Below are 25,222 nucleotides of genomic sequence, written 5' to 3'. Positions count from 1 at the left end.
ACCTTTGGCCTCAATAGAGCTGGATAAATTAGCCTGGAAAACAACTTTTCTAGTAGCGATTACCACGGCCAGGAGAGTGGGAGAAATTCAGGCTTTCTCAGTGAATGACCCATACTTGAGAATCCTGGATGATAGGATTATTCTACCACTGGACCCATCTTTCTTACCAAAGGTGGTCTCAGACTTTCATAGATCACAGGAGATAATTCTGCCCTCCTTCTGTCAGAACCCAAAAAATAAATAAGAATTCCATTCTTTGGAAGTAAGGCGGGTCATTCTTCACTACCTCCAAAAGACCGAGGCCTGGAGGAAGGATCAGAACCTCTTTATTCAGCCATCTGGTCAGAACAGAGGAAAGAAAGTCTCAAAAGGTACCATCGCTACTTGGACCAAGAAAGCAATTGTAGAATCATATCAGATCCAGGATATCTCACCACCAGAAAAGCTGAAGGCACACTCTACTAGAGCCATGTCCGTATCCTGGGCAGAAAAGGCTAGCGCTTCCCTCGAGCAGATATGTAGAGCAGCTACATGGTCCTCGGTCCATACCTTCACCAAGCATTGCAAACTTAATTTAATGTCCATTAAAGACTTGGCCTTTGGGCGGAAAGTGCTTCAGGCCATTGTCCCTCCCTAAACATGAGTCTTTGGTACTCCTCCTTTGGTGCTGTCGTGGGGGGTTATTGAAGAAAATAGAATTACTGATAATTCGGTTTCTAATAACCCACCACGACAGCACTGGTAATTCCCTCCCAGGCTTGGTTAGCCAAAACATCATTTAATTTGAATAAGAATAAATATAATTTGAAGCATCCATACTTGTGTGGTTCTTTATAAAAACACTGGAGGGAGGATGAGGGAGGGGCTATTTGACCTCTTTGTGTTTCCTGTCCCTATTAGGGTGGGGTGACATCCTCCTTTGGTGCTGTCGTGGTGGGTTATTAGAAACCGAATGACCGGTAAGTCTAATTCTATTTTTACTGCTTTTTTGCACTCATTGCTTTCTATGGGTGAAAAAATGCCGCAAAAACATGGAAAGAATTGACATGCTGCAATTTTCTAAAAAGCAGCAGATTTCCAATTCAGTCGGGAAAAAAAGTGTGTGCATGAGATTTCTGAAATCTCATAGCTTTTACTGGTACTGTAAAAAGCAGTTTTTAATTTGCATTAAAAAAGGCAATAATGCAGCGTGTGAACATAGCTGTATGGTTCTTATGATTCGCTATGTCACTTAGCCCATGTGCAGGGCTTTGCAGTTACTTAGCTATCTAACTTGGGTAACTAACTGTCACTGAGTGGTCGTAACCATGGATACCTAAGCTACTGCAATGACCTGCATATGTGGTAAGCAACATAGTGAATCAGAAAAACTGTACAAGTTTTCTAATTAGAAGGATTTGCTAATATTATTACTCCTACTACATATATTCATTGACTTACTCTGAAGTTTGTGTGAGATTAAATTGTGAGCCCTGATGGTCCATACAGGCCCCAACTGTTAGAGGGCCTGTCACCAGGTCAAAAGTGGCCAGTTTTTGTTTTTTTTCGTCCTACTTTTTCTCTGAGTATACCAGTTTTGATTTTTTTTTTTTCTTGTTAATTCCGCCATAGTGCTCCAGAGATATGGGCCTTTTTATTAGGTGCAAACTTTTATGGTCTTTACAAGAGGGCGTGGCTCACAGGATTCTCTGGGGGCATGTCTTTAGGCTGTGCTGCATTTTTACAATGAGCCCACGCCCTTTTGTAAAAAGCATAGATATTAATTAGCCTTAAAGGGAATCTGTCACCCCCTGGGGCTTATCCGACCTCTAATATGGGCATAGAGGTGATAGAAATGTAAATCTATACTTATCTGTATGGCCCATATTAGAGGTTTGCTTGCTCTGAAATTGCTTTTTATTAATTCAGTTTTTACATGCTTCCCATCCAGGGGACTCTAAGAAATCCCCGCCTATTAGATTAATTTCAATATTCCTCCCCTCACTTGCACGTCACAGGGCCCTGTGGCGTACACTCTCCTTGTTCAGATCCCACGCATGCGCGAAGCGGTTATAACGCGAGGAGCACTTTTTTTTTTGCTCCCAACCCCATTTTTCCCTGCAGTGTTGTAGTGCTCAGGCGCCAGGGAGTCACTGTGACTTCCACTCCAATGACCTCCGGCGTGCGCAACAACAAGGTTTGGTCAAGGTTTGGTGTATACATACACTATGGTTCCTAACTATCAGGATGCCGGGAGGAAGTGGGGAGCAAACAAAATCATTTCTCACTCGCCAGGAGGCTGATATTTATAAGCCATTGCTACAAATTTCACTTTATGCAGTTAGCCACAAAGGCGGCCACCTTTGTTCACAGGTGATTACATCAACTCTAAAGGGAATCTGTCAACTGGTTTATTCTTCCCAATCTGAGAGCATAATAAAATAGGGACTGGTTCCCTGATTGCAGCAGCAGAGTATCGCTTACTGGGTGCCTTGCTGAAGTTTTGTTAATATCACTACTTTTTCTGCCGTAGCTTTATCGGTACTGTTGTTTTTGTACACTACCTAACCCCGTTCACTCCATTGATTTACTGCTTTCTTCTTATGCCGGAAGTTGGTAATCAGTAGTGGGAATGAGGATTGCTCATGAATATCGAGGAATACATAGTAGGAGGTAATCACTGACAGGACTAGCACCGCTGCAGCACATAAAACGATGCTTTATCAAAACTACTGTAAGATGCCCTGGAAATCGTATACCGCGGGAATCAGGGTCTCTGCCCATACTTATTTCTCTTTTTTTTTTTTAACGATGTGATTACAGTCAGAGACCTCCATTTATTGTATATGACCCGGTGGAACATTTCATTAGGCGTTGCCTGTATGACATACCACATCATTTTTTTGTGTATTGTTTGGGTAATAATTTTGTACTTTTTGACTTCCTTTAGTGACCTACTCAGTCTGTCACAGATAAATAGTTCTACAAGACTCTTCTCTCAATGTCCTGCAGATTGTCACCATGGCAGTGTGGATTCAGGCACAGCAGCTCCAGGGCGATGCCCTACGTCAGATGCAGGCGCTGTATGGACAGCACTTTCCTATAGAAGTTCGACATTACCTATCACATTGGATAGAATCACAGACATGGTACGTGCCTAATATCCTACTATTAATCTGTCGTCTTCTTTGTGACTGTTCTTCATTCTATGAGGGAAACTAAACTAAAACACCTTATAATTGTCTGTTTTGTATGGTTCAAATAATGTACACTGCTCAAAAAAATAAAGGGAACACTTAAATAACACATCCTAGATTTGAATGAAAGAAATATTCTCATTGAATACTTTGTTCTGTACAAAGTTGAATGCGCTGACAACAAAATCACACAAAAATCATCAATGGAAATCAAATTTATTAACCAATGGAGGCCTGGATTTGGAGTCACCCCCAAAATTAAAGTGGAAAAACACACTACAGGCTGATCCAACTTTGATGTAATGTCCTTAAATCAAGTCACAATGAGGCTCAGTATTGTGTGTGGCCTCCACGTGCCTGTATGATCTACCTACAATGCCTGGGCATGCTCCTGATGAGGTTGTGGATGGTCTCCTGTGGGATCTCCTCCCAAACCTGGACTAAAGCATCCGCCAACTCCTGTACAGTCTGTGGTGCAACGTGACGTTGGTGGATGGAGCGAGACATGATGTCCCAGATGTGCTCAATCGGATTCAGGTCTGGGGAACGTGCGGGCCAGTCCATAGCTTCAATGCCTTCATCTTGCAGGAACTGCTGACACAGTCCAGCCACATGAGGTCTGGCATTGTCCTGCATTAGGAGGAACCCAGGACCAACCACACCAGCATATGGTCTCACAAGGGGTCTGAGGATCTCATCTCGGTACCTAATGGCAGTCAGGCTATGTCTGGCGAGCACATGGAGGGCTGTGCGGCCCTCAAAAGAAATGCCACCCCACACCATTACTGACCCACCGTCAAACCGGTCATGCTGAAGGATGTTGCAGGCAGCAGATCGCTCTCCACGGCGTCTCCAGACTCTCACGTCTGTCACATGTGCTCAGTGTGAACCTGCTTTCATCTGTGAAGAGCACAGGGCGCCAATGGCAACTTTGCCAATCCTGGTGGTCTGTGGCAAATGCCAAGCGTCCTGCATGGTGTTGGGCTGTGAGCACAACCCCCATCTTTGGATGTCGCGCCCTCATACCACCCTCATGGAGTTGGTTTCTAACCGTTTGTGCAGACACATGCACATTTGTGGCCTGCTAGAGGTCATTTTGCAGGCCTCTGGCAGTGCTCCTCCTGTTCCTCCTTGCACGAAGGAGGAGGTAACGGTCCTGCTGCTGGGTTGTTGCCCTCCTATGGCTCCCTCCACATCTCCTGTTATCTGCTCCATGCTCTGGGCACTGTTCTGACAGACACAGCTACCCTTCTTGCCACAGCTCGCACTGATGTGCCATCCTGGATGAGCTGCACTACCTGAGCAACTTCTGTGGGTTGTACTGTAGACATCGCTTCATGCTACTGTACCTCTAGGGGTAAGAGCAATGACAAAATGAAAAAGTGACCAAAACAGCCAAAAAGGATGAGAACAGAGAAATGGTCTGTGGTCACCACCTGCAGAACCACTCCTTTATAGGGGGTATCTTGCTAATTACCTATCATTTCTACCAGTTGTCTGTTCCATTTGCACAATATCAGGAGATATTGATTCACAATCAGTGTTGCTTCATAACTGGACAGGTAGATTTCACAGAAGTGTTATTGACTTGGAGTTACATTGTGTTGTTTAAGTGTTCCCTTTATTTTTTTGAGCATTGTATATATTTCTATTTTTTTTTATATTTTATTTACATATGTTTTGGCATACAGTTTTTTTTTGTTTGAAGGTGATCTTGTACCGCCATGGGAAAAGCATAGATTATAGCCGATTTAGAGCTGCCCCTAATAAAACAAAAAGAGGCATTAATTAAACACCGGCTTAATCAATCAGGTTTCCATGGAAATAAAATACAATGTATACTCGCCTTCACAGCAGCGCCATTCAGGGATATTGGTGTTGCTCTTCCTAGCCAATGAAGTGACATTATTGTGTACCAATAAGTGGTATAGTGTAAAAAGTGGCCACAGATTGGCTGCAGCTCATCAATATTTTATCATTGAAAAATAGTAATCAGCTCACCTATTCACGAATGCAAGTGTGCACGGATCCAAGTTCCAAAGGGAATAGTCCATATAACAGAGGCGGTTGATCCAGCCCTTCCAATAAAACATGTATTTTTATTCAGAAAATTTCAGCCATAAATATATAATTCCATAAGAAATCCACAAAGACATATGGACAAGTGTGTCATCTGGGGAAATAGTCCCAAGGGAGATACATTCAAGGTGTTGGTTGACGCGTTTCGAAGTGATACTTCTTATTCATAACCTACTATGGGAATAAAGCTCAAACAGAATAAAAACTGCACCTCTGCACACATTGAGCAAAGACTAATAAATGCAGCACCTCAGTAGTGACAAAAAACACACAACATCCTCTAAAATACAAACACATGTTAAGTTAAAATATAAGTAATAACAAGGTTATTTTATACCCTTACTGATGCAGAATCAAATCCGTTCTTTTATTCAAACCTTCAGGGTACCAGGTGTTTAACATTAGTATCCAATATGCCTTGCGATTCAGTAAAGCTCTTCTGTGATCTCCCCCTCTAACAGAGCAATTAACCCTTTCCAAACCGTAAAATTGAAAGTCTTTCAAGTTACCATTATGTTCCCTCTGGAAATGATTGGAAGGGTTAATAGCTTCAGGATTCACAGAATCGCGTATGTGTTCTTTGATTCTCTATCTTAATTTACGAGTGGTGATATTTTATCTTTGTGACTCTCCGCTCTGACTACATGGTAAAGGCTGCAGTCAATCAGCAGTGAGTGCACATTGAATTTTATCAATGGGGTCCTAAATTGGTTAAGCAGGGCTTTTCCCCTTTTATTGTGTGAATTACTGATAATCTTCCAGAAAATTATGAATACTGGCCGCTGTCTAGAGAAACTCGCCAACTGGTGAGAAGCAACAACTCCGCTAAACTGTATCATCTACAGATGGGATTTGGCCTAGCCAGACACATTTAAAGGGACTCTGTCAGTACAGAAGGACTATTCAAACTAAGTACAGGCGCTCAGTGCACACTTGGTCTGGCCAAAAATGTAAGTGCACTTTTCCGCCTACTTGTTTTCCCTGTCTCTCTTGTCCTCCTCTCCTTTTCTTTGATTGACAGCTCTGGCTTTATAGAGCCACAGACTGGTGGAGATAGATGGAAACCAAGTAGATAGAAAGATGCATTTAAATGTTTGGACAAGGGTGCTCCGAGCGCAAGTAGTTGGTTTGAACAGTCTTTCTGTGCTGACAGACTCCCTTTCAGTGATATTTCAGGCCATGACTTACCGTAGTCATCTATAAGTGGTGCTAGAGAATTTTTTTTTTTTTAACTAGAGAAGTTATGTTTCTCCATAATCAGCTGGTGTTGGGAGACTTATAGGCGAGGCACCCTGGGAAAAATGGTATGCAATTACCTTTCCTCCAGAAGAATGAAAGCTGTCTGTCTAGTACTGCCTATTGGATATGCAAAGTTATTAGACATTGGGGTAGGGCTTGTTCTCTCTTTTTTTTTTTTTTTTTTTTTTTTTTTTTTTATAACTATCATGAAGCAATCGGACTTCCCATCATACATAAGGTAGCCTTGCACATTAGACTCTGACCTGACTATTTGTGTTTGGTGGCCTTCTCAAATTTAGAATTTTAACACCTTATCTTTTTGTTGGAGATAAACTGCTACAACTGGTGTCTACTCTCATTGAGAACACCATTATGCTCGTCCTAATGAAGTATGCATGAAAAAGAGGGGTTTGTTAAGAATAGCCTTTTGACCAACCGCTGTTGTATATGTATGGCCAAGTTGAGAAATGAAGCAACCATCGGTTTCACTTTTATTTAATCAATAGTGCACATTAAAATAAGCAACTTTGTCACATATCTTATCAGAGAAATCTGCTTCTTTCTCTGCCAAAATTGATCCGTCATTATCAAAATTCTCAATTCTGAGGTAAAATCTGTAGTCGGTGAAGACAAACTTTCTCATTACTGAGATAGGAGATGGCAGCTGCTACTGATGTGATTCTATGTAGATAGGAGATCTGCCCCTAGCTCCTTCCTCCTCCATCTATATAGAATCTTTCAGCAGCAGAAGGGAAGGAAGGGAGACACAGATTCTCTACTTCGTGGGTAGGCGGAGCCCCATAGGATAGTCACCTCAGATTGGAAAATGACGACCGGCCCCTCCAGTATATAGGCTCCTCCTACTGCCATGTTCATCAGTCTTTTTATCTGAGGTCTCAGAGGATAGTCGCTGCTTCGGCAGCTCCTCAGAAGAGTTTATTTTATATCCAGCGAGTCCTGGACCCCCCGTGGTCTAGAGGTCTCTGGGGGTCTCGGCGCTGCTGAGACCCCTGACCCTCCCCTGGCAGCTCTGTGTACCCCTTGAGGAGGTTCCCACTTATGCCTGCCGGCCCCGGGGGATACAGGGCGCTCCCTGGCGGAGGCGCACACCACACATCTGAGAGGGTCCCTGCGTGCTCCGCCATAGGGGGGAGCAAAGGGCCATGGCGCCACACATCCCTGAGGATCCCTGTGGCGTTCAGCCGGGTAAGTGCTCTTTGGTCTAAAGAGTATCTTTGACGGCTACGGCAAGTGTACTGCCTGTGTGTTTCTTGTCTATTTCAGACGCTGCCTTGACTGGGGAGCAGAGACGGAGGCCAGTAATTTTTATTTTTTATTTGCGCATGCTTTTTCGTTTTTGCTTCCTGCCTTCATTGAGGCAGGAAGCTCCCTGTATTTGCGCGCGTTTCCTTGCTTTTATTGACTTGCTTCCTGCCTTCATAGAGGTAGGAAGTTTTCTGCCCTCGTTTTTTGAATAAGCGCGGGCTTTGGCGAGGGGGGGGGGCGTGGCCTAGCAGGGCGTGGCTTAGCGTCTCCTGGCTTCCTGCCTTCATTACTTAGACAGGAAGTGCTTGGTTGAGCACGCGCTGGCAGTCCCTGCTTCTCCCTCCGGCGTCCAGCGGCATCTCCTGCTCTCTGCTCCCCGTCCGTCCGTCCACACACTCAGGAGGAGCGGTCGCCGCAGTACCAGTGAGTCCCCTCTGCCTCTGGCAGAGATTCGTTGTCAGTGCTGTCACTTCGGCTACCTATTAGGAGTCCTCGTGAGCACTACCGCTTTCCCTCCTAAAGCTATTTACTCCACTGACCTTTTTAGGCAGCGTAGTATTATAGTTGCTGTGATGTTAACCCCTTCTGAACAAGTGGAGCTTTAGGGGGAAACACATGGTGTTTAAGGGAATTTCTCCCTTTGATTTTTTGCTCGGCATTTCTGGGGTAGCTCTTTTCTAAAAGTGAGCTTTAACCCTTCAGAGCCTGACGCATATATATATATAAACAAAAAAAAAAAAAAAAAGTGAAGCGACACACTCGGGAGCGGTCGCCGCAGTACCCCCTCTGCCTCTGGCAGGGGTTCTTTGTCAGTGCTGTCACTTCGGCTACCTATTAGGAGTCCTCGTGAGCACTGCCGCTTTCTCTCCTAAAGCTATTTACTTCACTGACCTTTTAGGCAGCGTAGTATTATAGTTGCTGTGATGTTAACCCCTTCTGAAAAAGTGGAACTTTAGGGGAAACACATGGTGTTTAAGGGAGTTTCCCCCTATTGATTTTTGCTCGGCTTTCTGGGGTAGCTCTTTTCTAAGGGTGAGCTTTAACCCCTCAGAGCCTGACGCATATATAAAAAAAAAAAAAAAAGAGTGAGTTTTGAAAACAGGCTGTGCAGCTTTTACACTTTTTTTGCCATCCTTGTTGTACATCCTGGCATCTGGTGTGGGTGGCATGTTGGATCAGGGGCCTGGGAGTGCGGATCGGTCTCCTGATCCGTTTCAGGTTCAGTCGCACGCCTCTGATACACTCAGGCCTTCTACTACATCAAGTTCAACGCTCAGTGATGTTAAGGTGGAGGCGCTCACTCGCTCCATTGATAGTCTCTCTAGTCTCCTGGGACAGTGGGTGTCAGCTAGATCACACCCAATGCCACGAGGTAAAAAGCGCCACAAGACTATGGTGGCGTTGTCTCCCTCGCAGAGCGCATCAGAGGCTTCGGATTCACCAACAGATTCGGTTGATGAAATTTCTGAGTCCGAAGAGGAGGATCAACAGGATCGCTCTGTTTCTCTTTCAGGTCGTGTAGATGGGCTTATTAAGGACATGCGGGAAGTATTAGAGCTGTCTGAAGAGCCGACAAGACCGTCTAGGTCGGCCCGTCTGTATCAGAAGACGCGCCGTGTTCGTTCTACATTACCTGCGCATGAGGAACTTAACGAAGCGGTGGAGAAGGAGCGTCAGTGTCCGGATAAACGCTTCCGAGGAACGCGTTTTTTTTTTTGATGCCCTATATCCCTGTGCCAAGGAGATGGTTATTAATTGGGTTCCCTCTCCTGAGGTGGATATATCTCTGTCTCAGCTGACCAAGTCTTCCCTGCTTCCTGTTAAAGGGAGAGCCAATCTTCAGGATCCTTTGGACAGAAGATCGGAGTCAGCGGCGAAATCCATCTATGAAGCCGCAGGTCATGGTTTCCAAGCGGCCTTGGGGCCATGTGGGCCGGTGAGGCTTCTCTGCGGTGGTTGGATCAGCTGCGTGCGGCGTGGCAGGATGGGACTTCGCGTTCAGAAGTGGAAAAGCTTTTTCAGCGAATGGAAGAAGCTATGTGTTATGGCAGAGATGCAGTACTGGACACTGCTTCAATTCTATCCAGGGCTCAGGCTTCGGCAGTCACGATTAGAAGAGCTCTGTGGCTTAAACAGTGGACCGGAGATGCGGTATCTAAACAGGGATTGCTTAGTCTGGCATATAAGGGCGGTCAGCTCTTTGGTTCAGATCTTTCGGAACTAATTGCCAAAGCTAAAGCTAAGGATGTTACTCTGCCTGGGAAAAAGGCAGTGGCATCCACAGCCAGCAGGACAGGGCCCGGCAGAGGTCTTAGGTCCTTTCGGGCCAGGGGACGATTCAGTCAGCCTTCTTGGAGATTGGGTCGTCCCTCATCCTCCGGCAGATCCGCCCAGAAATCTCGTACTCCCTGGAAGCAACGGTCCCGTCAGGACAGACGGGAGGTTGATAAAAAGTCCGCTAAGGCTGACTGACGCCAGGGATCCCCCCGAGGGCTCTCGGGTGGGAGGTCGTCTGCTACAATTCGGGTCGATCTGGGCATCCCACATAGCAGATGCCTGGGTGACACGGGTTATGTCGGCAGGCTATTTCATAGAGTTTCATTCGCTGCCTCCAGACAGGTTTCGTCTGACGGGCATTCCGTCTGTGCCAAGACTGGCTGCCGCACTGTTTCAGGAGGTCGACTCTCTCCTACAGCAGGGTGTGGTGGTTCAGGTTCCTCCGGAAGACCAGGGAAAGGGTTTTTATTCCAACCTTTTTGTGATCCCCAAAAAGGAGGACAAGTTTCGTCCGGTGCTGGATCTCAGGGATTTGAATATTTACGTCCAGACACGGAAGTTCCGCATGGAGTCTCTCCGATCGGTGATAGCGACCCTGTCGCAGTACGATTTCTTGGTGTCGATAGACATCCGCGACGCCTATTTGCATATCCCTATCGGCAGGGCTCACCAGCGTTTCTTGCGTTTCGCTATAGGTCAAGCCCATTACCAGTTTGTGGCCCTACCCTTCGGGTTGGCCTCAGCGCCCAGGGTTTTTACAAAAATTCTGGCTCCTCTCATGGCGCTTCTTCGAAGACAGGGGGTTACGATCCTCCCCTACCTGGACGACCTGTTCATAGTGTCACCCACAGCAGAGGAGGCAATAACGGCTCGCGATCTCTCCCTTCAGTACCTGATGGACTTCGGGTGGCTGATCAATTGGAAGAAATCGTCATTGGAGCCAGCACAGTCCATTCTTTTCCTGGGGATGCAGTTCGATACAGTTCGGGCAGTTGTGTCCCTGCCTCCTGTCAAACAGACGAACCTTCGTCTTCTGGTCCAGGCTATGAGGTCGGCGCTGTCAATGTCCCTTCGGGAATGCATGCGCCTTCTGGGTCAAATGGTGGCAACTATGGAAGCAGTACCGTTTGCACAATTTCATTCCCGGGATCTCCAAAACCTTATTCTGACCCATTGGGATCGATCGCTAACTTCTCTGGATCGCTCGGTCATTATCTCCCGCAGGGTGCGAGAGTCTCTTGGATGGTGGTTACGTCCGGAGTCTCTATCCGTGGGGAAATCCTTCCTTCCCCCGAGATGGTCGGTGGTGACAACCGATGCCAGCCGGACAGACTGGGGGGGAGTTTGGAACGACCTCTGGATTCAGGGGGTCTGGTCGCCAAAGGAGTCGTCTCTCCCGATCAACATTTTGGAGTTGAAAGCAATATTTCTCTGCCTCCAACATTGGACGGTCTTATTAAGCGGTCTACCGGTCCGGATCCAGTCGGACAACGCTACCGCTGTCGCGTACATCAACCACCAAGGCGGGACGAGGAGTTCCAGTCTCATGTCGGAGGTCTCTCGGATCCTGGTCTGGGCCGAGTCCAAAGTTCCAGCAATTTCTGCAATTCACATTCCAGGGGTGTTGAATATCTCGGCGGACTTCCTCAGTCGCGAGCAAGTGGACCCTGGGGAATGGAGTCTCCATCCAGAAGTGTTTTCTCTGCTGTGTTCCCGTTGGGGGACTCCTCCGGTGGACTTGATGGCATCCAGGCTGAACGCCAGGGTTCCGACGTTCATGTCCAGGTACAGGGACCCGGAGGCGGTGGCGGTGGATGCTTTAGTGGCCCCGTGGGGTCAGTTCAAGCTGATCTATGCGTTTCCGCCGATATCCTTACTGCCTCTGGTGATCCGACGGATCAAACTCGAAGGGGTATCAATAATTCTGATAGCACCAGACTGGCCGCGGAGGACATGGTATTCGACGCTGGTGTCTCTTCAGGCGGCACCTCCGTTTCCACTGCCCTTCGCCCGGACTTGCTCACTCAGGGGCCCATTCGTCATCCGGACCTGAGGTCCCTTCGTTTGACGGCGTGGCTCTTGAGACCGAGATCTTGACCCGTCGCGGTTTTTCGCCCGAGGTCATTGCTACCTTGCGGGCGGCCCGGAGTCCAGCTACGTCCAGGATTTATCACAGAACTTGGGAGTCTTTCTATTCATGGTGTTCTGGATCCTCAAGAAACCCGAGGGTTTTTTCCATCCCCAACTTCTTGGCCTTTCTGCAATCTAGTCTGGCCAGGGGTTTGGCAGTAAGTACGGCGCGGGGACAGGCTTCTGCTCTTTCCGCACTTTTTAGGAAGGCTATTGCCTCTCGCAGGGATGTTCGTTCTTTTTTTCGCAGAGTCGCACGTCAGTTTCCGCCACGGAGGGCAGTTGTGGCTCCATGGCGGCTTAATCTAGTCCTGGAAGCCCTTCAGCATAGGCCTTTTGAGCCTATGGATTCTGCTAAACTTTTACTACTTTCTTGGAAGGTGGCCTTCTTGGTGGCAGTCACCTCTTTGAGAAGGGTATCGGAATTGGCAGCACTTTCTTGCTTACCTCCTTTTCTGGAATTTTTTCCGGATCGCGTGGTGCTTTGTACTCGTGAAGATTTTTTGCCTAAGGTAGTGTCACAATTCCACATTAATCAGGACATTGTGTTGCCTTCGCTTTGTCCAGGACCTAAGAATCCAAGGGAGCGGGCCTTGCACTCGTTGGACTTAGTGCGGGCATTGAAGTTCTATCTTACGATCACTCAAGGTTTTCGGAGGTCGGACTCTCTTTTTGTAATTCCGGCAGGTCGTCGGCGTGGTCAACGTGCTTCCAAAGACACGATAGCTCGGTGGATCCGTTCAGCTATCCTGGAAGCGTACCGGCTCAAGGGCGAGCCTTGTCCGGTTAAAGTTAAAGCTCATTCCACGAGAGCCATTGGCTGATCGTGGGCTTTTCGTCAGGGGACCTCGGCAGCGCAGCTCTGCCGGGCGGCCACCTGGCGCTCCGTTCACACCTTTACTAAGTTTTATAAGGTGGACGTAAGTGCTTCAGCCGATGCGGCCCTGGGACGCAGGGTCCTGCAGGCGGCGGTAATTTAAGTTATCCCTTTACTTAGTTTTCCGTTATTTTAGCGTGGTTTGCGCTCTTGCCTAAGTTTTGGGGTATGGAAGCTTCTGCCTCTATTTCCCACCCTTAAGTAGGTACTGCTTTAGGACGTCCCACGAAGTAGAGAATCTGTGTCTCCCTTCCTTCCCTTCTGCTGCTGAAAGACGGATTTTGGTAAGAACTTACCTGTAAAATCCTTTTCAGCGAAGGAAGGAAGGGAGACACAGCACCCTCCCAGGGCAGAAGTGTGTTGTTGTGTTTCTAGATGCAGCACGTCTCCTTCCTGATGTCGATCTTCTGGACTGGGTTTAGCGCTCTACGGCTCTCCTTCCAGTTTCGCCAGCTCTACACAGTTGTCAGGTCCAATGAGGTATGCCTAAGACTGTGTGTTTCTATTACATAACCTGTTTTCTCTCATTTCTGAAATTTCAGAAGGGGATATGTTGTTCTGCTGGTTGGTCTGCTCTTCCTTAGCTTGTGTACGGACTGATGAACATGGGAGTAGGAGGAGCCTATATACTGGAGGGGCCGGTCGTCATTTTCCAATCTGAGGTGACTATCCTATGGGGCTCCGCCTACCCACGAAGTAGAGAATCTGTGTCTCCCTTCCTTCCTTCACTGAAAAGGATTTTACAGGTAAGTTCTTACCAAAATCCGTCTTTTCAGTAGCAGTTGCCATCTCCTATCTCAGTAATGGGAAAGTCTGTTTTCACTGAATACAGATTTTACCTCAGAATTGAGAATTTTGATAATGACGGATCAATTTTGGCAGAGAACGAAGCAGATTTCTCTGATAAGATAACAAAGTTGCTTATTTTCACGTGTGCTATTGATTTATGAAATAAAAATTAAAGCGATGGTTACGCTTTAAATTGTATGATCAGAGCATAACCTTAAGCATGTAAAGACGACAGAATGAGGAATATAAAAAAATATATATATAATTTTACCAGGGACTCTGTGGACCCAGAGAACCCACAGGACAGTATGAAAGCCACACAGCTGCTGGAAGGGCTGGTGCAGGAGCTGCAGAAGAAAGCCGAGCATCAAGTAGGCGAGGACGGGTTCTTACTGAAGATTAAACTTGGCCATTATGCTACACAGTTCAAGGTAAGTTAAGAAATTACAAATTATATAAACTATATACAAAATCCTGTAATTTATGTATCAACAGACATAACTATATTTTAATGTTCACATGCAATCTGTATAAAAATTTGATACATTTGTGAAAATATTGAATTTTATATCCTGCAATGCTCATACATTACAGCTGGCATTTTAATACTGTGTTTCATTCATAAAATCAAATATTCTGGAGCTCAAATTTTCTTTATTTACAGCCTAGGAATGATCACAGTTACAGTACAGTGTTGTAGGAAAGGTTTTCTTCTTGCATTATAAGAGCCCAGCATAGGCATGTGCCATAGAGGATGTATCAACATTGTATTCCAGCATTAAGATTGCTGCTCCAGACTATAATATGGGCTGTAGCTCCATAAGTCGGTGCAATATAAGTAGCACAATTCATATGTAAAGTTAATTATCTGTTTGTTGAATATATTATAATTGTAAAATGGCGTTGAAAAGTGATGAACATGGCAAAGGTTTGCTCAGAAATGAGACATTCTCAAAATTGGCAAGGACTAAAATAATATTGGGGTAAAAAAGGGGAAAATGTTGGATGTACGCAATATTCAGCCAGGGTCACATTTTAGAGACTGCTCATACCTGTTTATTAGTTGCTGTTTAGCGCACTGTAGTGAAGGGGTCATGATGCTCCAGCAAGTTAGTTCTGCAGATCAGTGGTGTATAAAAGATTAGACCTACACAAATAAGACAAAAAAAAAGTTAAGTTGGTGATTTTTTATTTGAGGTTTTTAAGTAAAGTAACAAGTTTTCTTCACCCTCCTTGTAGAATACATATGAAAGGTGTCCAATGGAGCTGGTTCGATGCATTCGACATATCTTATACCACGAGCAGAGACTAGTGCGTGAAGCATCCAATGTAAGTCTACATCGAAACCAAACTGCTTAAGGGAATATGTTAACTTTATTTGTTTGTGCTCCATTTGCTCGTCCATGTGAATATGATCAAAATGGTTGGATGCGTTTACTTAGCATTTTCACATATTATTTTCTGGGCTCTGATTTCTCCTGCAGTCCAGTTCACCAGTTGGTGGTCTTGTCGATACCTTGTCTCAAAAGCACCTCCAGATAAATCAGACATTTGAAGAACTGAGACTTATTACTCAGGACACAGAGAATGGACTCAAAAAGTTACAACAGACACAAGAGTATTTCATTATTCAGTATCAGGAAAGTCTGAGAATTCAGGGTAAGTACCCTTTACACCTGATTCAGTGAACTGTTAATTATATGCTTGGTTAAAATGTTTCTTTACATTTTCGAATTTAGGTATTTTTTCAGGGAATTGCTTAAAGGCTATGTACCCCTTTGACAGAAAAATTATTTTTAAATGTTAGTGGTTACCTTTTAGTTATTAAAATAGCACGAATTTTCAGTTTGCAATTTTAATTTGTTCATTCATTTTCATTCACCCAGATATGCAGTTGCCTGCCTGATCCAACTTTCAGATTTTGCACTTGTGTTAATCTCTTCCTCAGTAATATAGTCTAGATGTGAGGTTTGTGTGTATCCAGGATACTGCTTCTATCCTGCACTTATTTTCTCTTCATGTGGTTATTTATCTATAGCCTGTTTTTTCTGCCCTCTCTGAGACAGTAGGTACTTTTTTTCCTGTCCACATTGTGGAAATCTGTGTATAACTACCTTTCTGTTGTAACCTCTATCAGGGAGTGTAAAGGAAGAGAGAGCCATCAAGAAATGGAGCTCTGATGGATTTGTAAAATTTTTGCAGATAAAAACCTTACGGGCACTCTGCAGTAGCAAATGGTAGAAAATGTTTAATGATGGCTATTTAGGACAAAAATGTATAATAAAAGTATGCGAAGGTGTATTTTATGTAATTTTATATAATGTACCTTTTTTCCAATATTACTATGTCTGTATTGATATCTTTCCATCCTTCGCTATTTATGTATATTTTGAAAATAAATCCTAAAATCTTGCAGTTTTCACCCTGGCCACTGAGCCTCTTTTTCACTTTCCAGGTGTTGACCTCATTATAATTATCAGAAAGCATTACAGTGACAAATAACTCCTATTTATAGATAACATAGTTTCCATCATAAGTGATGGTCACATCTCACCTCCTTTCCCTCCCTGCACCATGATCTTGGTGCAGATCACAGAGCATGCCGAGAATACTCCCCCCTATAGAAGTCAGTGAACATCTCCAGTTTATGGTTTCATTTATTTCTTTTACCGGCTGTAAAGCAGATTTCTGAATGATGTTAACAGAAGCTCAGACAGTGGCCGACCCCATAATCAACTGAAGAAAATAGATTTAAGAAAAGAAAATCTAAAATTGGGACATAAAAACAGATAAGAAAAAATAAATATCTTCAAATAATTTTAAAAAGCATAGTTGATGCATTTCTTTTAAAGCACCACTCCAGCAGTTTTTTTTTCAAAGCTGGAGTGACGCTTTAAATGTAAGCTCCCTGACTCCGTGTCCTCCGTGCCGCTCCATGAAACACTGTAGCTGCCGGCAGGTAACTTTTTTGCCGAAGACCAATGGGAGTGACGCTGGAAACTGATGAAGGCGGCAGGTGAGTATCAGACAGGGGGCTGGGGAATTACATTTAAAGTACTAATAAAAGCGGTGCAATAAAAAAAACGCTGGAGTGGTGGTTTAAACGGTTAATTGTTTTCTTACTTGTTACAGCTCCCTTGATATCGTGTCATCAAGAATACAGTATATTTAACAGCAGGTTATAAATGAGAGCCCAACTGCTGGAGTTTAATTAGCCAAAAGGGAGACTGCTAGTAATGGCTACTTGTCCACAGCTATGGCATGCTTCTCATCTTATCTTTACATTATGTTCTGCGCAGGTGCTGGGAAAGTTCCCGGAGCATACATCAGATGCAGCCATAGGCCGTCATTAACACAACACAATTTTTTACATTTTTTTTACTTATATTGTTTTCCAAGGGATGAAACTTCTGAAGTATAACTCCAGTGTATACGTTTTAACAGAGCCTGAAGGCCCGCACGATTGAGCTGGTAATCTTCCTGTATAAAGTACATATCGAGTATATAGACAGTACTCCTTTAGCTTAATTTATTTGTTGCCATCATTGGCAGCAGATGATCAATCATTTGTAGTCTTTCATCCCCATACAATTTCATTATTATTGGCAGCACATCCTCGTTTACATAAGGACATGTGCTGCCAACTTCTAGAATTTTTATGTCCATATAAAAGATGCGATCAAAAGGCAGATGAGTTTTTGCTGTTTTGGTGGGACTTGTTTACACAGGGAAATGATCTAGAATGAGCACTCTTATTTAGTATAGGATATTGTGGATAGTTATTTATCCCTTTCACGCACCCTGACATACATGTACAGGTGCATCTCACTAAGTTAGAATATCATGAAAAAGTAAATTTATTTCAGTTCTTCAATATAAAAAGTGAAACTCCTATATTATATAGAGTCATTACAAACCGAGTGATCTATTTCAAGTGTTTCTGTTTTTGTTGATGATTATGGCTTACAGCTAATGAAAACACATAAGCCATTATCTCAGTAAATTAGAATACTTTATAACAACAGCTTGAAAAATGTTTTTAAAATCCGAAATGTTGATCTACTGAAATGTATGCTCAGTAAATGCACTCAATACTTGGTCGGGGATCCTTTTGCATCAATTACTGCATCAATGCGGCGTGGCATGGAGGCGATCAGCCTGTGGCACTGCTGAGGTGTTATGGAAGCCCAGGTTGCTTTGATAGCAGCCTTCAGCTCGTCTGCATTGTTGGGTCTGGTGTCTCTCATCTTCCTCTTGACAATACCCCATAGATTCTCTATGGGGTTAAGGTCAGGCAGATTTGCTGACCAATCAAGCACAGTGATACTGTTGTTTTTAATCCAGGTATTGGTACTTTTGGCAGTGTGGACAGGTGGCAAGTTCTGCTGCAAAATGAAATGTCCATCTTCCATGAAGTACTCTAAAATTTCCTGGTAGACGGCTGCGCTGACTTTGGTCTTGATAAAACACTGTGGACCTACACCAGCAGATGACATGGCTCCCCAAACCATCACTGTTTGTGGAAACGTCACACTAGACCTCAAGCAGCTTGGATAGAGGCCTCTCCACTCTTCCTCCAGACTCTGGGCCCTTGTGAAGTGTGTCAATGACTGCCTTCTGGACATCTGTCAAGTCAGCAGTCTTCCCCATGATTGTGGAGCCTACTGAAACCGACTAAGGGACCTTTTTAAATGCTTAGGAAGCCTTTGCAGGTGTTTGTTAATTATTTTAATTTACTGAGATAATGACATGTTTTCATTGACTGTAAGCCATAATCATCAACATTAACAGAAATAAACACTTGAAATAGATCACTTTGTTTGTAATGACCATAAATAAAATGAGTTTCACTTTTTGTATTGAAGAGTTGAAATAAATTAACTTTTTGATATTCTAATTTAGTGAGATACACCTGTACATCAGTGTTGCGGTGCTCATGTATGGAGTGATTTAGGAGCTCAGCTCTCTCCATAATGAGCAGATGTTTTACAGCCAGCATCTGCCTCTAACAGCAGTGACTGAAGTTGGCTATATTCGCTGAATCAGTGACAACTGCCTTAAAATAGTTGTTGTCTGTATGCCCACTCTACCACCCCCTTCTTAATCTATGGTGTTCTGGGGAGTACTAACCTAATAACTGCAATCTTTGTGCTACTATGAAGCCCAACCTTCTGCTTGTGGCCGGGCTTCATTGGGAAACGTCTATTTGTCTATGTTTGCAGGTTCAAGTCCCCTAGAGGAACTGAAAAATAAATTTTAAATTCACTAAATCTTTTAAAAAAATTAGTTTTTATTTCACTTTATTTTTTTTAATTGGCCAAAGGGGAAAGATGCAGTTTTATCACACACATTATATTAGTATATATTTGTGCTAAAATTGCTCCTCTCCCCTTTGGCCAACAAAAAAAAAATTAAATAAATAAAAAAGAAACTTATTTGGTATCGCAACATCCGTAGATAGCTGTATTATGAAAATATAGCGGTTTGATTTGTCAATCTTCAATAGTGCCCCATACCCTGCAAATAGGAAGCATAAGAACTGGCATAAGGAGCTGTGTGCTTCTGAAGAAAGAACATTAGACAGCCCTTTAACAGAATTTTTGGAGGGGACTTTGATAGCCATATTGGCTATCAATCTATCAGTGGGGTTAAGTATAGGCCATCAATACACCGTGCAGGACAGCTTTGCTTATTAACACGTGAACATATGAACATGTAATAAAGTGGTTCATTTGGGAGTTAATTAGCATGGCTGCAGGGGTTTGTACTCAAATAAGAGACTGAGACTGAAATAATTGGTTTCCGATCACTGTCCCTGAATACAGTGCTTTCATTGAGCGCCGTGTTCCTGAATGCAGGGGGTCTTGGAGACATGCTGAGAAGATGCTTTTCTCAGCATCTTTGTGCATGTCTGTGAATACAGATCACTGTGATCTACTGAGTTGTTACCATTAGATTACTGTTAACAATGATCTGTGTATGGAAACAGCAGGCAACACACTACATTATAAAGCACTCTATAGCGCTGCTCACTTGTCCGTTTATCCTTTCCTTTTGTCAGTTTCATGTATTTATTTTCATGGCCTTCAGCTCAATCTTGAGCCATGGCAACTTTATGGATTTATGATCTGTAGGAAGATTGATCTTGTGCAAGCCCTAGATAGGTCCACCAGGGTCTTAGCCACTATCTTGATAGTATAAAGCCATCGAGTTGCTGGTCGTCTTCTTCGCCTTGTTCCTTCTACTCTTTCGACCATGATGTCCTTCTCCAGTGATTGCTCTCTTCGTATATGTGCGAAGTAGGCAAGTCATAGCTTTGTGATCCTTGCTTCTAGTGACTTGTCTGGCTTAATTTGTTCCAAAATTGATTTGTTTGCTCTTCTTGCCATCCATGGTATTGATAACATCCTTCTCCAGCACCACATTTTGAAGGCTCTATTACCTCCTGTGCGTTCTTGTTTTAATCAGAAGCAGAAAGGTCTCCATTAATTTATATGGGGTCTGTTTGGCTTCTGTTTACTTTTCTAATACAAGTCTATGGTGAAAATCTGCACATAAAATTCAGCGTACCCGCAAGACCAATTGTCTTGTTGCGAATTTGAAACACCCACCCCAGGACAGTTTACACGGAGTAAAAAAAAAACACTTGCCATGAGATTTTTATAAATCCCATTCATTTTGCTGGAACTGTCAAATGCTGCATTTTCAATGCAGCGAAAATACACAGCGTCAAAAACTCATCGTGGGCACACAGCTTTAGAATAGAAGACAAAATTCAATTTATTTATTTTTTTAACCTTTCTAAAAAAAAAAAAAAAAAAAAGTCCCCAAACAGAAAAGTAGGCACACCCCATATAAATCAATGTAGTTCCTCTGCTTCTGATTCAAACAGAAGGTAATTCTGCTCATCTGTTCCTTTTGTCAACTGAACAAAAGATTGATTGCTTTCAGTAGGCAAAACAAAATAATAATCTTGTTTTTATGATACCCTTTTAATGGCTAACAAAAATAAAGCAGGTGCTGTTACAAACAACCTTTCGAAACTACTTAGATCTCTTCATCAAGCATGGTAAATCAAAGTGTATGAAGAAACGCATACACAAAAAGCATAGCGCAATGGCATTAAAAATGGACATTTAAAAAAACAAACTGAGCTTGGAAAATAAATCCTTAATTAGCTTAGATAATTGGTGTGAAAGTATTATTGTCCCAAAATTCATAAATTCATTATTATGCCAGGTCTCTGCTCTTTTTTGTATGTATGTATGTGTATATATATATCTATAGCCATACAAGTTTGATGTTATCTTAATCGAACTGACATCCAGAATAATTTTGCTTGGTCATTTTTACAGCACAGTCAATGCCGTAAAAACAAACAATGGCGGAATTGAGCTTTTTTCGCTTTTTCAGTGCTATTGGAATTTTGGAATACGGTTAAATGAATGGTGTCATTCTAAACTACAACTCGTTCTGCAAACCACAAGACCTCATACGGCTATGTCAACTGAAAAATGAAGTTCTGGCTCTTGAAAAAGAGGAGGAAAAGAAACTAAATAGGTTGTGGTGGAAGACTTCAGTAACTGTTTTGGTGCATTTTTTCCCTAAGGCACATGAAAAACCTCATGTAAAAAAGTGCTATTGTAATTTTGAAGTGCAGAATCGCAGCGTTTCTGCTCTGAAAATGCATTAAAAACTGCTGCTTTAAATGTGCTGTAAAAAATGGAATAAGGAGAAAATGCCCCAAAATCACAATAATTAGATCCAAGCTAATTGCTATTGCGTATATTGGTGCTCTTGCTAAAAAAAAATCCTGTTTACAATCAACTTTCCCCAAATAGATCCTACAAAATTAATTGATATCAGCTCCAGGTTTAGAGTATGTGCACACTACGTCTTTGTCAGGGGCATCCACTCAGGAACCCACTTGAAAAAGCCGTAAAGAAATGATCATAGGAATGAATATGCGCTGTCATGTCAAGACGACTTGCTGTGCATTTGTTCAGTCTTTTTTATCCCTTTTTTTAACCACTGCAGGGTTCCAAATCGTATATAGGAAATGATGTAACCGTTCCTCTGGCAGCATCCGCTTGTTTATACTTGCAATTATTTAAAAAATGCCGGAAGGGAAGCCGCCCCAAAAACATCAGATATTACTTAAAAACAGATGCAGAAGTGGGTTAAAGAGTCCAGACTTCAATAACTGTGTTTTGGTTCATTTTTTCCCTAAGGCACATGAAAAACCGTATGTAAAAAATGTTTTGTTTTGAAGTGCAGAATCACAGCGTTTCTGCGCTGAAAATGCATTAAAACTGCTGCTTCAAAAACACAATAATCAGAGGTGATTACTATTGCGGACTCCTGCAGAAAAGTTGCAGCACAAAAAAGTTTACTCTTGCTAAAAAAAAAAAAAAAAAAAAAAAGAAGAAAAAAAATCCTTTTTTATGATCAGATTTCCCAAAATAAAACCTACAAAAGTAGGAGAAGACACCACAAAAACATCAGAAATTACTTTAAAAAAAAAAAGACTCTTCAGCAAAAGCATTGGCGTTTTTTTCCTGAAACATCATCTACTTGAAAACCTCTGTGGGTATGATATGTCTACATACCCTTAAAGGGAATTTGTCAGCACAAAAAAATAAAACTGTATTTACCTGCAGTTGTAGTGGTAATCTGTAGGTAAATACCACTGTAGACATATATAGTAGTCTAATTAGAAGCGTGGCTACAGGGAGAAAATGAAGTTATATTCTCCATGCAGCCGCTCACCTCCAGTCAATGGTGTAGTGACAGGGCTGTGACTAGTCAGCAGTCACTACACAGTGTGCGCAGCTGCAATCATGCCCATCTCTGCTTGACCAACATCCTGCTCAGCACAGTAGATCATCAGACAAGGATCAGCAGACATGATGCACGCTTACTATGTAGTGAGTTCTGATTGATCACTGCCCTGGCACCGGCCTGATGACTGGATGCGAGCTGCTGCTTGGAGAATATAACTTAATTTTCTCTCTTTAGCTTCAATTTAGGCTTCCAAATGTTTAAGATGGTATTTACCTGCAGATTATCACTGTGGCCAGGGTCGGACTGGCCCACCGGGGGACCGGAGAATCCTCCGGTGGGCCCAGGCACTGACATCTGCTGGCACAGTGAACATACATCACATGTGCCAGCAATGCCCTTACTGAACTCTGTGATATAAAAAGCTATCAGGGCGCAACAGCCCTCTGTTACTTACAACTAGTGCGTTCTGCAGTCTGCAGCAGGGGAGCGGGTCCTCAGTGTGATCAGTGATGCGTGCGCTGTGCTCTCCTAGGTTACTCTGGGAGGAGCCGCGAGCAGTACTTCACTACTCCTTGCAGCTCCTTCCATAATTAAAAACCGGGAGAGCACAGTGTGCACATCACTGATCACACGGAGGACCCGCTCACCTGCTGCAGACTGTGGTGCACTAGTTGTAAGTCAGAGCTGCTGCGCCCTGATCGCTTGTTATGTCACCGCTCTTCCCTGCATTGAAGCAGCAGGGAGAGTGTGTAGCTCTTAATAAGCTCTTGTCCAGCCAGCTTTATGTCCTCGCTGGCTGGACAGCACAGCTCTGGTAATGAGCTGTACTCTGATTTACAAAGCGAGCACCCCTCCCCCACAGTGTAAACACTGGCAGCAGAGGGAGATAGACGACTCCCTGTTACTGCTGCCTGCAATAATTGAAGGAGCCCCCCCATCCTGCCAGCCTAAGGCTGTGTGCCCACTATGCGTTTTTTAAGCATTTCCGCAGCGGCAATGCTGCTGCAGAAACGCTTAAAAATCACTTGGTAGAAGGTCTGCCATGTTCCCCAATGATAATCCGCATGTGCTGTGCACATGCTGCGGAAATTTCCGCTAAGGATTATCATTGCGGAAAAATCCGCAGCACTACCAATTATTTTGCGGAATCGCAGCGTTTTCGCCACCATTGACTTGCATTGGACTGCATCTGTACATGCGGATAACATGCGTTTCAATGTGCGGATGGTACCCGGGTTTGGAGAAGAGGAGACTCTCCTCCGGATCCGGGTACCATAGAACCTGTAAAAAAAAAAAAAAAAAAAAGAATAAAATAAAAAATATACATTATGCTTACCTTCTGATGGCCCCCGGTGTCCTTGTCTTGGCTTGCCGGCAGCTCGCGGTAGACTAAAGGACCTGCGCTGACGTTGGCGGTCGCGTGACCCGTCACATGACTAAATGACGTCATGTCAGGTCCTTTTAGTCTACTGTGAGCTGCTGGCAAGCCAAGACAAGGACACCTGGGGCCATCAGAAGGTAAGTATAATATTTATTTTTTATTTTTTTACCATTCTTTCGGTCACACTATATAAATCCATGCCGGTTGCATGGATTTATATAGTGTGACCAAGTTATCAAACACTTTCCAAGTGATGCTAAAATCGCTTGGAAAGTGCTTGACAACACGCATGCGGAAATGCATGTGAAGAGCGCTTCACATCCGCTTGTCCCTGGCAGGAAAACGCATGTACAATCCGCATGTAAAATCCGCATGCGTTTTTTTTTCTGCCAGGGAGATGCGGAAACGCTCAGGAAAAATCCGGAGCATTTCTGCATCGTGGGCACTTAGCCTAACAGTGAGTAAATGCAAATGAGGGGCCTTTAGTCAGGGATGATAGAGGGGGAAGGGGTAAGTTACTTGGGGATGAATGAGGGCCCCATTCCCTCATCACCCCGTTCACCCCCTGACTGACTGCACGGTGCATCCCATCCCCCTTATCACTTCTTACTGAGACTTTTCCCCCCATATCACCCCTGACAGCAACCCCCCCCCCCATATCACCCCTGGCTGCACCCCCTAACTGATCCCCATCCACCTATATTACCCCTAACTGCACCCTTCCCCCGTATAACCCCTGGCTGCACCCCCTCCCTGTATCACACCTGACTGCACCCGCTAACTGAACCCCATCCCCCGTATCACCCCTGACTGAGCCCCCTCTCCCTCTATCACCCCTGGCTGACTTAGCCCCCTCTCCCTCTATCACCCCTGGCTGACTTAGCCCCCTCTCCCTCTATCACCCCTGGCTGACTTAGCCCCCTCTCCCTCTATCACCCCTGCCTGACTTAGCCCCATTTCCCTCTCTCACCCCTGACTGACTTAGCCCCCCTCTCCCTCTAAGTCACTCAGGGGTGATAGCCCCCCCTCCCTCTATCACCCCTGCCTGACTTAGCCCCATTTCCCTCTCTCACCCCTGACTGACTTAGCCCCCCTCTCCCTCTAAGTCACTCAGGGGTGATAGCCCCCCCTCCCTCTATCACCCCTGACTGACTTAGCCCCCTCTCCCTCTATCACCCCTGATTGACTTAGAGGGAGAGAGGGGCTATCACCCCTGACTTACTA

The 25,222-nt window shown here is 44.1% G+C and overlaps 1 protein-coding gene across 1 annotated transcript in view; it reads left to right on the top strand.

Moving 5' to 3' along the window:
• The window catches only part of LOC141272644 (signal transducer and activator of transcription 5B), a 183,003-nt gene that overhangs the window by 125,119 nt on the left and 32,662 nt on the right, over positions 1 to 25,222 (top strand). Inside the window, exons 3-6 of the mRNA XM_073683563.1 lie at positions 2,992 to 3,128; positions 14,108 to 14,264; positions 15,073 to 15,162; positions 15,318 to 15,492. Coding sequence (XP_073539664.1) covers positions 3,001 to 3,128; positions 14,108 to 14,264; positions 15,073 to 15,162; positions 15,318 to 15,492 — 550 coding nt within the window. The 5' untranslated portion in view covers positions 2,992 to 3,000. The remainder of the gene's footprint in view (positions 1 to 2,991; positions 3,129 to 14,107; positions 14,265 to 15,072; positions 15,163 to 15,317; positions 15,493 to 25,222) is intronic.

Source organism: Phyllobates terribilis, unplaced genomic scaffold (genome assembly GCF_046119375.1).
Source record: "Phyllobates terribilis strain yellow unplaced genomic scaffold, ASM4611937v1 Scaffold_5__5_contigs__length_657084704, whole genome shotgun sequence".
NCBI lineage: Eukaryota > Metazoa > Chordata > Amphibia > Anura > Dendrobatidae > Phyllobates > Phyllobates terribilis.
This window is presented reverse-complemented; position numbering and strand designations above follow the sequence as displayed.